The 18,629-nt window shown below is 41.6% G+C and overlaps 1 protein-coding gene across 1 annotated transcript in view; it reads right to left on the minus strand.

Annotated features, from left to right (window-relative positions):
- Positions 1–18,499, minus strand: part of PRKAR2A (protein kinase cAMP-dependent type II regulatory subunit alpha) — an 86,355-nt gene extending 67,856 nt beyond the window's left edge. Inside the window, exon 1 of the mRNA XM_080995838.1 lies at positions 17,784–18,499. Within this exon, the coding sequence (XP_080851964.1) occupies positions 17,784–18,048 (265 nt within the window). The 5' untranslated portion in view covers positions 18,049–18,499. The remainder of the gene's footprint in view (positions 1–17,783) is intronic.
- Between the last annotated feature and the right edge of the window lie 130 nt (positions 18,500–18,629).

Raw genomic sequence — 18,629 nt, forward strand, 5'->3', positions numbered from 1 at the left:
GGGCAAAAAAAATGAGAGGCACAAATACAAGATGGGTGACACCTGGCTTGAGAGCAGTACATGTGAAAAGGATCTAGGAGTCTTGGTTGACCACAAACTTGACATGAGCCAACAGTGTGACGCGGCAGCTAAAAAAGCCAATGCAATTCTGGGCTGCATCAATAGGAGTATAGCATCTAGATCAAGGGAAGTAATAGTGCCACTGTATTCTGCTCTGGTCAGACCTCACCTGGAGTACTGTGTCCAGTTCTGGGCACCACAGTTCAAGAAGGACACTGACAAACTGGAACGTGTCCAGAGGAGGGCAACCAAAATGGTCAAAGGCCTGGAAACGATGCCTTATGAGGAACGGCTAAGGGAGCTGGGCATGTTTAGCCTGGAGAAGAGGAGGTTAAGGGGTGATATGATAGCCATGTTCAAATATATAAAAGGATGTCACATAGAGGAGGGAGAAAGGTTGTTTTCTGCTGCTCCAGAGAAGCGGACACGGAGCAATGGATCCAAACTACAAGAAAGAAGATTCCACCTAAACATTAGGAAGAACTTCCTGACAGTAAGAGCTGTTCGACAGTGGAATTGGCTGCCAAGGAGTGTGGTGGAGTCTCCTTCTTTGGAGGTCTTTAAGCAGAGGCTTGACAACCATATGTCAGGAGTGCTCTGATGGTGTTTCCTGCTTGGCAGGGGGTTGGACTCGATGGCCCTTGTGGTCTCTTCCAACTCTATGATTCTATGATTCTGTTCTATGATTCTATGTAACATTTAACTCATTAACTCAATTAAAAAACACTTTTAATCAGCTAAGGCATCCCCAAATAGCTGGGCAGCATACTTTTTTAAAGTGCTAGCACCATCTGAAAAGGCATTCTTCCTTCTCTCAAAACAGAGGGAAATCTCTCCTGATCATGCCTAAGACACACACATGTACACCCCTATAATATATGCTTTGTTTCAATCACACATGATCAACTGAAACTCATGATTAATCAATTAAAATTCTTTCAGATTAATTGTGGTCCTAAGGTTAAAGGAATCCACAGTTTGAATGTTGTGTGCATCAGTATTCAGAAGAAGTCTGCAATGTAACTTTGGAATGATGCCATAGCCATCACCACACAGCAGTGTGAGTGTGAATACTAGACACTAGCTGTTGGCATTTGCTCAAGTGGCTTTATAATAAATGTCCAGCTGAAAAATTGATGATCTATTTAAATAATAAAATGTGAGGATCCAGAGGGCAGGCAGAAAATTAAACTTTTAATATCCTGGAGCAGTTCTGATCCCATCTGCTTCTAACATGCTGTTTGCCAGTGCTCAGTGGTTACAAGTAGTCAATTTTGTATTGTATTTCCAAAGCAAGCAGGATGATGCAATGACTCAGTACATAGCCTCCATATTTACGTGGACAATTAATACCTATTGTAATTTTTATATGAACACCCTGTGATTCCAATGAAAGACAGTATATTAATATTTCACATAAACAAATAAAAATAAATATTTAAGGAAACAGGTTCAGCTATCAGAAGAGTAGAGCTGCACTATAGCAAAACCCAACTATATTTTAAAAATCTTAATACAGAGCTACATACTGCAAACACAATGACCATTTATGTATTTATGAAAGTATCCATATACTGCCCTATCATGCAAAGCGACTAATGTTGGTGGGCATGAAAATGACATCTGCACTGTCAGAACACACAAGGAAAATTAAAGCTAGTTTCAACAGCTTTTGTACTGTGGAGGATATTGATACGTTTAAAGAAAACTATTTAGGTGACTATAATACTTTGCTTCTTAACTCAATTCTTTCCATTGTTTTCCTTACAACAATGGTTAAACAAGTGCCAGACAGTTTTTCTGCAGCACAAAGCAGGAGTTTGATGCAAGGTTTGGTTGCGATGTGAATGAGGAACTTGCCCCACTCACATAAGTGGGGCCATGAGAGAGGCCCCTCAAAGATTCTGAACTTTGCTCTGCATAGGTGCAGAACCTATAAATGACACCAAACAGAGGCCATGAAGAACATTAAGCCTACTGGGTGACCTTTGGTGAGTCACTACGTCTTAGCTTAATTCACCTCACAGGATTGCTGCGAAGATAAAGCAGATAAACTAGGTATGGCGCCCTGAGAGAGTGGGAGGAAGGGTGAGAGAAAAGTGAAATGAGTAAATAAATATCCAAGCAGCAATAAAAAGACTCTTTCCAATTAATCCCTATGCCTCAAGACAGACCAGCTGTTTTAAATCTCAGCTAAAGCATCCATGACAGATGACCATCCAACCTCTGCTTGAAAACCTCCAAGGAAAGAGTCCACCACCTCTCATGGGAGCCTGTTCCACTGCCAAACTGCTTTTACTGTCAGAAGTTCTAGATTCTGACTTTCTGAAATCTCTTGAAGATCTCTTTATGCTGACAGGCCTTTGCAGCTGTTGAGTGGTCAGTCGGTTTAGCGATTCTCGGTATTGTTTCTTTGGGTGTTTCACGTTTTATTGTGAAACACTACACAGACATTTTATGATACGATATAGAAATATTTTTATAAATAACTGCCAGGAAACATCTAACTATACCCACACATTATCTGCTATCAGTCTAAGAAAAAGTTGGTGCCAGCCTATTCATCCACTAAGTAAGGCCTACTGGTCGATCGTGGGATGTCCGTGGTCGATCCTGGGACCCTCAGATAAATACTCCCCCCATCCCCCCCATCTCTGGCTCCCTAAAAAAAGCTCAACAACTATGGTGGTCAATCCAATGGGTAGATCACTGAAGTTTTTATATAGCGGTAGTAGATGACAGTCTCTTGGAAGTTGGACAGCCTGAACTAAGTCGTCAATATAATACACAAGGAAAATTACAATGTGTGAAATAAGACATCCTGTTTTACATTCAAAGATCCAGGTAGCTTTTGATCACATAAATTGCAATGGGGAACACTGATGATGGCAAATGGCCATGGCTCAATAAAGACAACCTGTTGCAGAGGTCAGTATGGTTAAGCAGCTGCCAAAAGCTTGAGAGCTTGAAAGGGCCCATCATCAGGGGTTCTCATCTGGTATCCCCAGTGCCAATGAGTCTCTGACCATGGATCAGATCCAGGTAGCAGCTCATCTCCCTCCTATTCAGAAGAGTCGCTGCCTGCAAGTAAAATTCATCTAGAGTACACAGGTGTTTGATGGCTACAAATGTTGGTACCGGCAAACCGGATTAAAAACAAAGAATTTTTGACCAGCGGTGTGGAGATTTCCCACAAGCCAGTGTTTTGATCAAGAGCAAAAATTTTACTTTAATGAAGAAAACAATGTTATTAATTTCTGCATTTAATTTAAAATTTAGTTAGACTTTCAAAGTCATAAACAGAGGAGACTGGGAGAAACAGACTGCTTGCTAACAAGGGCCTGATGGTTTCCCTAAGCAACAATCATGTTCAAGTGGAATGCATGGGGGGGGGGGGAGAAAAGAGAAAAGAGAACAGACTCTGCTTGCTATCAAACAGAAGCTGACTACACTTCCTTTTCCAAAATTGAATACGACAGTGTAATTGATATGTGATCAAATAACCAATCAGAAAATTCTGGTGAATGTTGCTTTGCTAGCTGACATGATTCACTCAGCTCGCTGCAGTGCCAAAATGACCAAGGAAAAAGCAGTCACAAATGCCTCTCCAGCAGGCTGCAAACTCACATAAATCATGCTAAGCCATGGTTTGGCCTAATGTGGTATGAAAATGGTACAAATTCCAAAATAAGGAGTAAAAGGAAAGGAAAAGGTTTCCATTTGCAAAGAACTCACATATGAGGGAAAGTGTGTTTGGGGCTTGTGACTATGGGAGAACTTGGTAGAAATGCTCTGAGTCTGAAACAGTGAAGAGCAGGAAAATGTTTTTTTGTCTGAACACAACATTACTGACCTGCAATAAATTGATAGGTATTAGAACAAAATACTTCTTTTATTTTCACTTGAAATTCATAATTTACAGGGAATTCCACTACAACAAGATGTAATAGCAACTTCTTTAGATGGCCTTACCAAGAGGATTAGACAAATTTATTAAGAAATGCTCAATCAATGGATAATAACCACAAAAGGGTGTGTATATATAAACTGTTTCTTCAGAAAACTATAGCCCAATGACCAGATGCTGAGGACGAATCACATGGGATCAATTATATACAGCACAAATGCATATTAGACAGTTTATAAATAATACATTATGATGGTCATTGCTAGAGACAGAATGCTGGCCTAGATGGATCTTTAGTCTGACCCTGAACACATTTCCTCAGGATCTCTTGGGAAGAAAACAAAAGAAACCACCTCTTGTATAACTAGCATACCATGTGGTCTGATGAAGTGGCATAGACAGAAAAAGACAACAAACTCAAAACACTAGGGAACAGTTTAAACAAGTTTTAAAATCTCTTTAGCTTGTCTACACCACACAATAGTACAAGATAAATCTCAAGCAACAACTGCTGTCATACGAAGCACTTATTCATGGCACAAATGCTAGAACAGCTTTCTAGTGAGATGTATGTGGTCACCACCAATCTCATTCCCAGCAACCTCTGGGATGCACAAAGGGCTTGGGGGTTGGATGGGGTTTTCTTCCTTTTGTGTGGGATATGGAGAAAGTAAGAAACAGTGGCAGTTTCTACTGGACAGGACTTCTGGTTCTTACTTGTTCAAAATCTGTTCTGGAGAAGAGAATTTGTGGGCTGCTGGGTTTCCTGCTTTCCAGTTTCATAGCAATGGTGGAGATGCATTCTCATGCCTGATTCTGAATGCTCCATTTTATTTTTGAAAAATAAAATTTCTTGCCATTTTGACTTTATAGAGAATGAAACACAAATAAGCAGTGTACTACCCAAGTGCATAGTATGTAGGAAACCTACTCCTACCTTCTAATATTCTGAACAAAAAGGAAATGTGGACTTGGTAGTATTTTAAAAATTACATACTCCATTACAAGTACAGTGGTACCTCGGGTTACATACGCTTCAGGTTACAGACTCCGCTAACCCAGAAATAGTACCTCAGTTTAAGAACTTTGCTTCAGGATGAGAACAGAAATGTGGAGCGGCAGCAGCAGGAGGCCCCATTAGCCAAAGTGGTGCTTCAGGTTAAGAACAGTTTCAGGTTAAGAACGGACCTCCGGAACAAATTAAGTACGTAACCTGAGGTACCACTGTATTTAGGTTTTCAATGCAATGGGTTTATGACTTTAACTCTTCAGCCCCCCCCCTCCAAATCCTAACTCCGCTATCACCACACAAAAGGCCTGCCAAGCTGTCTGCCCACACAAATTTAACTGACAGGATAGTTTTAATAACTGGCCTAAACTACTTACTGAGAAGGAATTGCTACTTGCCCTACTCACATGACAAACCCTGACTGACAAATTGTAGGGAAGGTTGTGTTGGGGCGCTCAGAGCTCTTGGAGATGGAAGTTAAAGGGAAGGGCAAAATCCTGAAGTGGTTTCTCTGCCCCATAACAGAAGATCCTGTCATTCCCCTGCAAAGTGATTTGAAAAGAATAAAAAAACCAAAGATGATTTCTTCTTGTGTTTCTCTAAACAAGGTTGGGGGGCGGGCAGCTGCCACCTCATTACATGCAGCACCAGCCTGTCTGTACACAACTACATGCAAGGTTCTCTGCACTTTCAGCTGTGGAACACATGACTGGTGATGCATTGGGGGGTGGGTGAGGGAGTAAGCTTGGGGTGGAGGCATCCAGGTTCAAAACATTTAAAGAAGCATTGGGCTAAATGCAAAGTTGGTATAACACAAACTTACAAGTATAATTCATAGGGCTAAAAACATCAGTGAACAAATGCAGGCAGGGAAAACCAAAGCCCGTCAATTCTGGCACTAAGACAGAAGAATAAGCAAGGCCAAGGAGGATTTTGAGGAATAGCTATTTTAAAACCTTTAGAAACTGGACGATTGCCAGCTGCTTCAGTAATAGGGAGCAGCATGCATAGTAAGTATCACATATATTGTTGGTGCAGCAAGCACACATTCAAAGCCACTTTGCTATAAAAGAACCCAGAATATTGGTGTAACAATATTTGTCTTTTATATTTCAAAATCAAAAGTTAAGAAAATCTTCACCTAGTACTCCAAAATAAAAGTTGACAGTAAATGTGGTACAGATCAGGGGGATCTAAACTGATTACTTATATTCAATCATACCTGTAGTTGGAAAGCAAGATGGTTTTAATCAAAGTTTCAACATTTTGCTCGTGAGTCACCAAGTTCTCCCAGCAACAACCCAGCTTTAACAGAACATTTTGTCCCAGATTTCCTATAGGTTCTATGAAACAAGCAGTAAAAAACCAAACAGAACTTGATTCTGAAGGGAAGAAAAGAAACACTGATCTCCCAACTTTCCATCACAAAAACATAGTACACTTACTTTTCTAAACACTGCGCTTTAGGAGTCAAAATACTAGATCACACATATATGTGTATGGATTTAAGATGTTATTCCTCTCCCCTCTCCTTTTCAGCTCTGGTTAACAGTGTCTTTATTCTTGGGTAGACAGAATTTTATAAAACTGGTTGGTATCCACGAACTGACTAGTCATGTATATTTAACCAGCAAGCCAAAAAAAATCCCTCTTCAGCTAACAACAGCTATTATTTCTTGGTAATTAAGCAGCTTTGTATTCTAGGAAGACAGCACCTATCTTGCATAAACTACAGAGGTCAGCTCTTCTAATGAGATGAGAGATTAGGACAGAATACTGCCATGCAAAAACAGCTGGGTATCTCGTGTACTTCAGGAAGCTTGTATATTCCAAAAGAAATAAAACAAAACAAAAATCCCACAATTCTGAATACTTCCCCAGATCAGTATTATAGAAAATATTTAAGAACCAGGAGAAAGGTATCTAAATAGTCAAAGAAAAAGACAAGTGGTGCCCTTATCACAGGCCGTTTGGCATAATGCAATGATATATTGCCTTCAAAAAGAACATTACAAAGAGCCTTGTGATGCCCTAAAGACCAACAAATTTATTTTGACATAAGCTTTCTTGGGTCAGAAGCAACTTTGTCACACTTCTGGCAAAGTACACTTTAATCCTTCACAATCTGTATACCCTCACTGCATCAGGCTATCAGAAATATGTTGTAGTTAGCAAACACACATAATTGTGTAGAAAAAATACAAACAAATGCCAATGTATGTAAATAACATTCCAGGCATATCTGTGAAACATTCACAAAAGCAGAAGCTGCAGATGTTAGAGTAAATGTTGATGAAAATGACCTGTTGTCTTCAAACTAAAAATACAGAAATAAATAATTATTATTCAGAAGGAAAGAAAACTATCTTTCATGTATGATCTGAGACTGTATTTATCCAAAAAAATTTTAAGTCTCATTTTTGTTTATAGTCACACAAAAAACCTAACTTGGACATTCATATTTTCATTATACAATTTATTTTTTAAATAAATACCTATAACAGTTTCATATGCCGCAGGGAACACTGATAAAATTGAGAGAGTAGTTCCATGCAAACATAGAAGCAAGTGCCCATTTTGTGCATGACTCTAACTGTTAGTTTAGAACCACAGGAGAAAGTCTCAGCAAGCCTTTGCTTTCTGCACTTCTCCCACATGGCTTTTTAAAAACATTATTTTAACTTTAAACCAGCCTTTCCCAACCTTAAGACCCCATATGCTGTTGGACAAAAATATCATTACCACCAGCCAGTATGGTAGTCAAACAACATCTGGGAATACAAGGTTAGGGTATCCTCCCCAAAATTTTTGATCGGCTTAACAATCCCTGCTCTCTGCAGCTGTTTGGCCTGCAGGTAATTGAAAGGAAAGGGGAGCACACAGGAGAAAGTAGTAGTACTTAATCTGCCACACTAAAGGTTTTTCACTGGGCACTGAATTAATGGGAAGTGCCGATAAAAGAATGAGAGCAAGTCATAAGAAAAGAAAGTATGAATCAAACTGAAGCTTTAGGCCAGGCATGTCCAACGTCCGTTTCAGGGGCCTAATCTGGCCCACCGGTTTAATCCGGCTCCTGTAGAACTTGGGGTAAAATCCAAAAAAAGCTAACCAACTTCAATCCTAAAAAAAAGGTCAACTTCATCAAATCTGGCCCTCTTTGAAAAAAGTTTGGGCACCTCTACCAAAATGGGAAGAAGAACCTGCATTCACTGTTAAGATGCAAATACCAGTGTCTTATCTGCAATGCATCACTCACAACAAAGGAAACTATTTGAAACACTTACAGATAGGTAGCCGTGTTGGTCTGCCATAGTCAAAATAAAAAAAATCCTTCCAGTAGCACCTTTAAGACCAACTAAGTTAGTTCTTGGTATGAGCTTTCGTGTGCAAGCACACTTCTTCAGATACGTATCTGAAGAAGTGTGCTTGCACACGAAAGCTCATACCAAGAACTAACTTAGTTGGTCTTAAAGGTGCTACTGGAAGGATTTTTTTTATTTGAAACACTGTTAGGAAAGAATCACAAAGAATATTTAATCAGAATACCAGAATTAAGGAAAAATAAATTAAACTACATTAAAGCAGTCAAACACACTACTTTCAGCAGTCACTAAAGAAGATGACTCAAAGACTAAAGCCTGTGTTGCTATTACATGGAACATCACTCATGCTAAACAAATTCTGATTGAAAAATTGTCAACAAAATACAGCAGAAATGTTGTGATTTTAGATTCAAACACAGCAAATTCCAATACGGCACCACGCTACAGAGACGAATCTTCCAAATCAGTGCTAATCTTGCTGACATGATGCATAATTATCTGAAGAATTATCTAGCAACCAGGAAACAAGCCACAGTAGTGAAGCAAATAATGCTCATGAAAAGCACTGACAATGACAATGTACTACAGGATAAACTTCAGAGTATTGCAGCACGTGGAAGACCTGTAACAGTAGAAAGAAAGGAAAGTTCCTATTGCTATAGTTGGCATCCATATGTCTGAAGAGAGACAATGGAAGAGTGCACCATCAAGGGTAAAGTCAAACAGTTGGGAGTGACAGTGCCTGCTGTGGCTCTAGAGACCAATATAGGCTTGGGAGAGCATATCTTTGCTTGAGACTCTGTTCTACCCTGTGGTGCCCAAAATCTTCCTGATGCAGTGCACATGGAAGGTGTTGTGGCATCGCTCCTGGTGGGTGTAAGTTGCCCATGACTCACTTACATAAAGCAGTATGCTCAACATGCAAGTCTGACAAACTCTCGTCTTGGTATTGGTTGCTAGCATCACATTCTCCCAGACCCTTTTGGAGAGGTGAGCCATTGCCATAGCTGCCTTATCAGTACATTTGCCTAGCTCAGCATCAATGGAAAGGTTGCTGGTTATGGTAGAGCCCACACAGGCAAAATTGTCTACCACCTCCAGCGCGTGGTCACCAAAGCTGATACATGGAGTGCTGGCAAAGTCATGACCCAAGATGTCTTAATGTACTCCTGAAAAAAAGTGGTCCAGTTTCCAGATTTTTCCCATGTTGGTTGCATCATCCACCATGAAGATCTCATTTGTGGATATATAAAGCAGGAAAACAGTGCTGGAAAATGTCAGTTTTATCCATATGACTGGGAGCACTCATCCCCAGTTCACTTAAGAGGGGGCTCCAGAAGACAAACCTAGTTATGCTTCTTTCTACTGTGTTGGGACATACAGATCAGTCAGCAATGCCTTAAATAAATTTGTTGAACTGCTGAAGCCTAGCAGTACCTTTATTTTTCTAAAGGAAAAATCATTATCAGCTAGAGGGTAAAGAATAAACACAGGATCTGACGTTAACTCAGTATTTGCAGAATCTCCATTTGGCATTCCATGGTAAAGACAGAATTATTTCTGTCCTTGCACTGACACACTTCATGCTTAAAGCTTTGGCTCAGAGCCATAGCATCAAAAGGCTTCAAACACTTTCCTTTTTCCCCTGAAGTGGAAGTGAAAAATCACAAAATTTAGGAAAGTGAGATCCCGATTTGCCTTTCCTGTAAATCTATTTATGAATGATATAATCAGTGGTGGCTGTCAGATTCACAAAACCATGGCTATAGAAACATGAATGGAACTGCTGGAACATCAGGAGGACTAGGCTCTATGATGCATAAATCAGTATCAACAATCATGTTCTGGGAGCAAGTGCCAAGAGTTAAGTATCATCTAATTAAGAATGCTAAACCGTGGTTTACCATTATGTGCAAATGCAGCCATGGCTGGCCTTGGGCATCTCTCAGTCTCCATGATCCTCACCTATAAAATACAAAATTTTAATTGACTGCCTTTGAGCCTTTGTTGAGCTCTGCCAGTCATGTTGCGTAGTGTGATTTGATGCTAGAATCCCCTTATTTGGATTAATTCTAGATTAATGTTTTCAAATAACCTATCATCACAAAAGGATCTAGTGATTTTGTATAATTTAATTTTGGGGAAGGTTCATCATATGTGGTAGAAGTAAAAAATAATCATATTTTGAGTGTACCACCAGCATTGAGAGCTATTGTTCTAAGCAGTCAGTCTGGATTCAAATATCAATTACACATTATTTTATAATTATTCTCCCTTAGGTTTTGACAGATTCCTCAGGCTTCACCTTTTATAAATATGCAATACATTTAAATGATTATTTAATTTATGTTACACTTTGCCATTGTCAGTGAATTATCTTGAAATGTTGCTATGTTTTATTATGTGCAGTTTTCTGATGTGATGAGCCACTTTCAGCATTGTTTACCATGTTAATGGGACATTCAAATAAAAATGACGATCTGATATATGAGGAAATCATTTCCCGCCACACACAAGCTTTTAAAAAAACACTATCACAACTGTCATCAACATTTAATAGTAGACTATAAATTTTGACAAATTCTTTAAATTAATCTGAAAAAGGAAATACTTAGGAGGGATGATGATGTTGGGTAACTTAGAGGTGTGGGCAGGTTTTTCAGTTCTGAGTTGAATAGACACTATGCACTGTATGAATTGAATTATGGTTCTCCTTGAACCATAGGTAGATCACAGAAGCCTGAAGTCTGCCCATCCCTGATGTATGATGAAATACTTGCCAGTGACATAGGGACAATGTTTTCTACTTTTGAAGACACATGCAGGGACTCATGTCTTCTCTTCTATAGGTCATTCTCATAAATTCTGTGTGGGAAAGGTGGGACAGTTTTCTACTTGCACTGTTGAAAGGGGGAAAAATTATGCATGCGCTCAGAGAAAATTTTACTACTTAGCGTATAATGGAGATAATTACTGGCTATGAAGCCTGGTCACAACTTGGCAACTTAAAAGCATGACTTGAACAGCAGAAGATGACTGAACAATATTTCAGCAGTACACATGCTTAAATAAGTCAATAAAAGTACATGCCTGTGCTAGTTTGCTCAGAAGTGAGCCACACTGGGCTCAACAGAGCTTACTCCCAGGTGAAATGGTATTCTTCATACTGTTTGCCTTTTCTCCCTATATCAAGTTTGGGCCCATGGATAGATTCTGAAGTTTAGATTTGTGTGATATCGAACCAAAGCTACATCATTTGACACTGCCAATTACCAGAGGCTGCGCTCAACAACTTTGGCTGGATGCTCCCCTCTAAAAAAAGGTCAACAAATTCCGGCACCTCTTTTTCTAGAAAAAAAATGAATACACCACTCAATTGTAAATACAATTGTATACAAAGCAAATAAGCCTTTAAAGAGAAAAAGAGTGTATAGCAAGTTATCACCAAATGAATATTTAGGGGGAAGGGAAATAATGCATACTGAGTAACTGGCAAGCCCTAGAGCGGAATGCCCACACAGATAAACTCTGACATGTAAATGGGACATTCTATGGCATCAAAATGGCATTAGGTGATTGACATCTGTCAAAGTTCAAAGAAAGTTGCTGTAACAGCGGACATTGACAGATATAGTACAGTGGTGCCCCGCAAGACGAATGCCTCGCAAGACGGAAAACCCGCTAGACGAAAGGGTTTTCCGTTTTGGAGGTGCTTCGCAAAACGAATTTCCTATGTGCTTGCTTCGCAAGACGAAAATGTCTTGCCAGTTCCTGCGGGGTTTTTTTCCTTTTTCCCAAGCCGCTAAACCGCTTATCAGCTGCTGGGTAAGCCGCTTATCAGCTGATCTTTAAGCCGCATAACAGCTGATGCTAAGCCGCTTATCAGCTGATCTTTAAGCCGCTTAACAGCTGATGCTAAGCCGCTTATCAGCTGATCGTTAAGCCGCTTATCAGCTGATCGTTAAGCCGCTTATCAGCTGATCTTTAAACCTAAGCCGCTAATACTGTAGCGCTAAGCCGCTAAACCTCTAATGGGCTTGCTTCGCAAGACGAAAAAACCCGCAAGACGAAGAGACTCGCAGAACGGATTCTTTTCGTCTTGCGAGGCACCACTGTAATCACCTTTGGTGCTAAAAGTGTATCTTTAATCAGTTAATTAGCAATGAGAACACACTTTCAAAGAAGCTCCCTGTAACCGCTGGGTTATAAAAAACAAGATAGGTGCCAAATGGCTTGTGGGACCTGGGTTGTGGGCACCAAAACAGAATGTCTAGTCGCCACTGGGGGGGGGGTCGGCAACACTTTTTATTTATTATTTTGAAACGCATGAACTCATACGCAATTCATGTAAGTGACACATTGTTAATATCACATTTTTTAGCAGAAACTGTTAATACATGTTTAATTGGGTGCAAAAAAAATTGTACCATACTTCCAAGTTTTCAAAACACCCTACTCTTTATTGTTAAACTCCTTAAAATATTGTCTATCCTTAACATACACTTCGAGGCTTCGAAGCATATACATTTAAGTAATCCTCGAGTATCAGCCAGGCACAAAAATAGCACCCAGAGTTTTTGAGGTGCTCACAAATGGAGAATCTTTAGATGCAAAATGTGCCTGGCACCCTGCTAATTTTGAACCCTGATTGGGGATACAGAACCTTGAGCCCATAGGCCTGTCTTGGCCCTGCCATGATTCCCCATTTGGCCTGAAAGGCCTTTTTGGGAAAGGCACTTCCCTCAATACAACTAACGCCATACAGGTAAGGACAGGGCTTGTCAAGAGCCTATTTTCTGTAGTTCCCAAAGCACTTGACAACCAGCTGGTTGTCATGAGCCTTTGAAGCACTGCACAAAGCAGGAAAAGAGTGCATGAGAGAGTTCTCAGTGAAGGAAGGGAGAGCAAGGCTGCTTGGGTTCAGGTGCACCAGAAAACTCCCTGAAAACTTATTTCACACTGCATATTTAGTTATAAGACTAACCTAGTCCACATTTCCATATATGTGGTGACTTTAAGGTGGGTAATGAAGTCATATGGCCACAAAAAAGATTTAAAAGATTAAGAAATACCTATATGGGGGACTAGGAGGTCAAAATTGATTATTTCGTCTGTCCGGATATGGTGGTATCTTTGTTACCTATTCTCTCATACTTTAGGATTTTGTTGTGTATTGTAGTTGCTCACTCTGTAATTTAAACTATTTCTGATTTTATCACGGCCTCTGGCTAGTACAATAAACTTATGAACTAAAAAAAGTGGTAAAATAAGATGTTTCACACACAAAATAAAATTGTAGTGACAATTCATTTTGGGCTGAGCCAGACTTACCTTCAATTGGAGGATAAAATATGTTGTGTTAACATGACTATATCTCCTTTCAGCTAAAAGGCCCCCAGTAATTAAACCACTGATGAAAAAACAGTAATCACTATATTATACATGGAAGAACAACACAGAAACTAACCTTAGAAAAGGTGGTATGGGGAATCAATCAACCCCCCCCATTGGAAAATACAGTATTCATGAGAAAATGAAAAAACCAAAGGAGCCAAATACATCTCCCACAGCCTAGGTACCACCACCAAAACAAGCCCCACCCCTGTCCCACTAAATCATCAAGACAGTAGTGAAACAAAGAACACGCCCTCATCTCAATAGAACAGGCTACATTAAGTGTCTTGGAGAAAACCAAAGTACAAACTATTAAGAGTTCTAAAAAGTAACAAAGTGGGTTCTGAAACAAACCAGGAGACTGACTGAATAATACTCAGTAATATATTCTGAGTAACCAGCCTCAGGTAAAACCTTGGTGGCAATATTGTAAACCATTTGTGATTTCCAAGGTGTCTTCAAAGTTGGTCCCACATAGTCTCAAATATATTCGCTCACAGTCTGGTCACAACTGCTCTGAAGATGGGGAAACTTGATTGCAGTTACAACATTAACTGCTATATAAACCAAAGACCACCACAGTGACCCCAATACAAAGAGAGAAAACAGATTAGCAGAAAATTATTTATAATAAATCTATACTTACTACATAAACAAATCTAACTGCTTATTTTATTACAGTTGTATTTCACCCTTCCCTGAAGGAGCTCTGACCACTACACATATGGATTATCCATTTTATCCACACAGCTCTTGAGATTGTGACTGACAAGGTCACCAAATAAGCTTTGTGGCTCAGTCAGGATTTGAAATGGAATCTTTCTGGTCCAAAACTGTAGCCATTAAACTCTCAGACTTAAGCAGACGGTTGGCTCAAATAGGAACTTGGGAGACAAAACACATTAGCTTGGAACCTAAATTACTCTGCCATTAAAGTGGGGGGGGGGGTTTAGCCAAAAACCCTACATGCCCTTGTACCACACTGTACCTCATTTCCAAAGGTCCACCAATCCCCTGGAACAGATTTTCAAGGGACAGCAAAGGGAAGGGGGAAGCTAGAAATCCCTTTCCCGTTAATGTTAAGTCTGGTCCGTTCATACAAGGAAAGTTAGCAACTAAGTTACTGAGTATTAACTCAAAATTCACGATTTAGTGTTAAGGAGTATTACATACAAGGACAGAAGAGTTTGGACTGACTAGAAACATCTAACTATGATGAAAGAAAGGTAAATATATATATATTTAAATAATCTTGCGCAATGTTGAAAATTAGCTGGGCGCCAGTCACATTTTGCAACTGGCAACCAGCCTTTTATGACTGGATGGAGATATCCAGGTGCCAACTTTTTGTGCTTAGCATCTCCACCTGCTTGGTTGCAGTCAGTTGGTCGGGCACTGTGTGCTGCCCTGATTTGCCCAGCAACGGACCAGCAAAAAATGCATCTTTAAAAAAAATAAAAAATGCTGCCAGGTGAATCACCTGGTCTGGTACCATGGCAAGGGGGGGGGAGGCACCTGGACATGGCTCCTCTCTTTCCTATCCCAGTTTCTAACACAATGCTAGAGGTGAAAGTGCAACCTGACAAAGCAAATGGATCACTTGAGAACCCCTTCTTACCTCCACAGCTTGCACTGCATCTTCTGGGGGAAAGGGAATGAAATTTATTTGAAGAGATATTTAGCTCAGGAAGTTAAAGGAATTAATTTAAGAGATACTTAACTTAAACTTACTTGCATTTTTAAAATTTCAACAGCATATGTCACGCTAAGAAATAAATCCTACATCATTTCAAGTCTTCACCATGAAAACTGGTTATGCTTTACTACTGGTTTCTGTAACACCTAATTAATTGATCTAAAACTCAACAGAAAACAATTTTCCCACAACCCCAGCATTCCATTCAACCCTATTTTCTCTTACAGCTACCTCATGCATATTCCCTCGTTCATCCCCACAATGCAATACAACCCTTCTTTGCTCCCAACACTCCCTTGCTTCTTAATCCAGAAACTGAATCTATATTTAAACTCACCATTTCATGATCCCTAAACTTCAGAATGTCAATTCCCTGTAAGATTTCCCTTTCCTGCCTGCCTTTTATCATACAGTATTCTGAAATTAAGAACAGAGCAACTCACATACAAAGAAGGTAAAATATCTGTCATGGGAATAAGGCACTCCAAGGCTGCACTCATACCAGCGTTCATAATTATTGGGGGAAATGAAGTGTGTGTATGTGGTAGGTAAAGTATATGAGAAATGATCAAATTGGGTATTCACTTACATAGGAAAGCCACCTTCAACTATGCAACTGGTAGAATTAATGGTTGAGGGATTAACTGCTTAGATCAAGGTTTAATATTCAAGTACAGTATTCCTGACCCAGACTCGTACATAATCTTAACAAAAACAAGCCTTATACAGCCCAAACTCTCACTCCCAGCAAAAGTGTATCACAATTCAGGAAGTTACAGTACCTTCTATGAATGTTTCAAAAAAAAAAAAAAAAAAAAAAGGAGACTAGGGAGGGAAGAAACCTTCCTTACTTTTTCCCTCTTCTCAAGCATGGCAAATTCTTCTCAAACATATCCAGAGTGTATCCAGTCTAAATGCTATTGTGGGAATCTCCAAAACATTACCTACATCTACACAAAGAGAAAGCCTGTTACCTCACTCCAAAGGTTAGGGTCATCTCCAGGGGTTCTGCCTTCTCATACATCACGAAAGAACCTACTACTTGCACAAACAGCTCTGCTCCAAGAATTATGGATTCACTTCATGCTCTTCTTGTCCTTCCAGAAACATAGCTGAAAGGCTAGGATCACACTACCACACACACAAAAATGGGTGCTGTAAATCCTCTCCACTCCACCTCACATCCCAGAATGGAGAGGAGACTCCTTCAAGCCACTCCCTCCACCCTCCTGAGATTTCCTTGAAAGCTTTCTTCCTTTCCAGCCGTAAATCCCTCCCTCCCCCTGCTCACAAGAAGGCTCTCATTCATTTAAGACTGACTCAAGCAAGGCAAATTACTCCCACCCATGCAAAATGCTTTTATAAAAATATTTATATACCACAAACTTAAATAGAAGGCATGGCATAGTATCATCAGGACTCCACAAGCTTTGCTTTCACATGCCTTATCTCTTTGCCAGGGGGCTAAGATTCAACTGCAGACATTCTAAAGCAACTGCACGTCTTCTGAACAATTAACTTCAGTTCCAGTTGTGTGCAAGTACCCTGGTACTAGGGCAGACAATGCAATGGCTGGGGACAAGATTAAGCTGCTATTGCAACCGCACTGTCAACAAACCCATAATAATTAATAACCCACTTTGGCAAGCGGAAAAGAATAAAGACAGAAAGGCTCTGTATCTAATACACTGCACCTTCTTTCACTACACACGCAAGGTCACACCTACTCCGTGTACGAGAGAGCCACGCACACCCTTGTGCACTCGCTGTTATCTGCAGATCCTTTCTGGCATGTTTATCTGTCGGGCACGTTTTTATGTCTCGCCTTTCTCCCGTCGTGGAACTCAAGAAACCTGCGGTGAGGATCACCCACCCACCCCCTTGGCGCAGAAACAAGCCGTGTAAAGCAGCGAGGGAGAGAGAGGATTAAGCCCATCTTTCGCTGATCAGACCAACAAGGGCTGTAATGTGAGCTGAAAAGCGCAACCAGTCCCGCGTTAAGCGCCCTTTTGCTGAAGCCGCAGGCGCATGGAAGGGCAACTATAATAATAATAATAATAATTATTATTATTATTATTATAAATAATTATAAATATTTATTATTTATTTGTACCCCGCCCATCTGGCTGGGTTTCCCCAGCCACTCTGGGCAGCTTCCACAAAGACCAAAAATACACTAAGGTATCACACATTAAAAACTTCCCTGAACAGGGCTGCCCCTATTGTTTCCTACAGTTCCTGGGGTCTGGGGGCAGTAATAATAATCTTTAGAGCCTTTACAACACAACCCCCCCAACCCACCCCCCACTTGCAGGCCAGGCAGAGGACGGGGTGGAGGGCCACCCCACCACCACCAGCAGCACGCCCCCTGACCCCGACCCGCCCCTCACTCACGCTCGAAGTCGGAGTCGGAGTCTTCGTCCCTGCGCTCTTCCTCGCCGTTGGACTCTGTCTGCATGGGCTCCGCGCCGAAGTTGACCCCTTTGCCCCGGGCCCCCACGCCAGCCTGAAGCTCCCTCTGCTGCTGGTCGCGGGTTTCCCTCAGGCGGCCGAAATATTCGGCGGCGAAGGCCAGCAGGTCCGGCGGCCGGTGCCGCAGCACCTCCACCGTGTAGCCCTGCAGCAGCTCCGTCAGACCCGGCGGGATCTCGATGCTCATTTTGCCGCCGAAGGGCCCGGGAGACAGAGAGAGACAAGACGGAGAGAGAGAGCGGGAGTCCCTGCTCGGCGCCGCCGCTACAACTACTACTGTGGCGGTGGTCGTGATCGTAGCCGCCGCCGCCGCCGCCGCCGCCCACCTCTATCTATCTCTCCACCTCAGCTTTCTACGCGGGCCTGGAGCCGGAGGTGGGGGGTGGCCGCCGCCGCCGCCGCCGCCGCCGCTTTCTCCGCCTCCACGTCCTGCCTCCTCCTCCTCCTCCTCGAGCCCTCCGTCAGCCCTGAGGGAACCGCCGCGCTCGCGCCGCCGCCGCTCTCTGACACGCGAGAAAGAGAAAGGAACGGAGCGGCGGGGTAGTCGGGGGAAGGAGGGGCCGGAACGGAAGCGCGAGGCGAGCTGCGCATGCCCAGCAGGAAGCGGCGGAGAGCGCCACAGAAAGAGAGAGAAGCAAGGGAGGGCGGGGAGTGGGCGGGAACACGCTTCATGCGTCACAAAAGCGGACAAGAGGCGCTCGAGGGATAGATTAGGTGGATAGATAGAAATCCCCCCACACCTCCGCCCGAGGTGGGCGGGGTGGGAGA

Source organism: Podarcis pityusensis (genome assembly GCF_964106645.2).
Source record: "Podarcis pityusensis genome assembly, chromosome: 2".
Lineage (NCBI taxonomy): Eukaryota > Metazoa > Chordata > Lepidosauria > Squamata > Lacertidae > Podarcis > Podarcis pityusensis.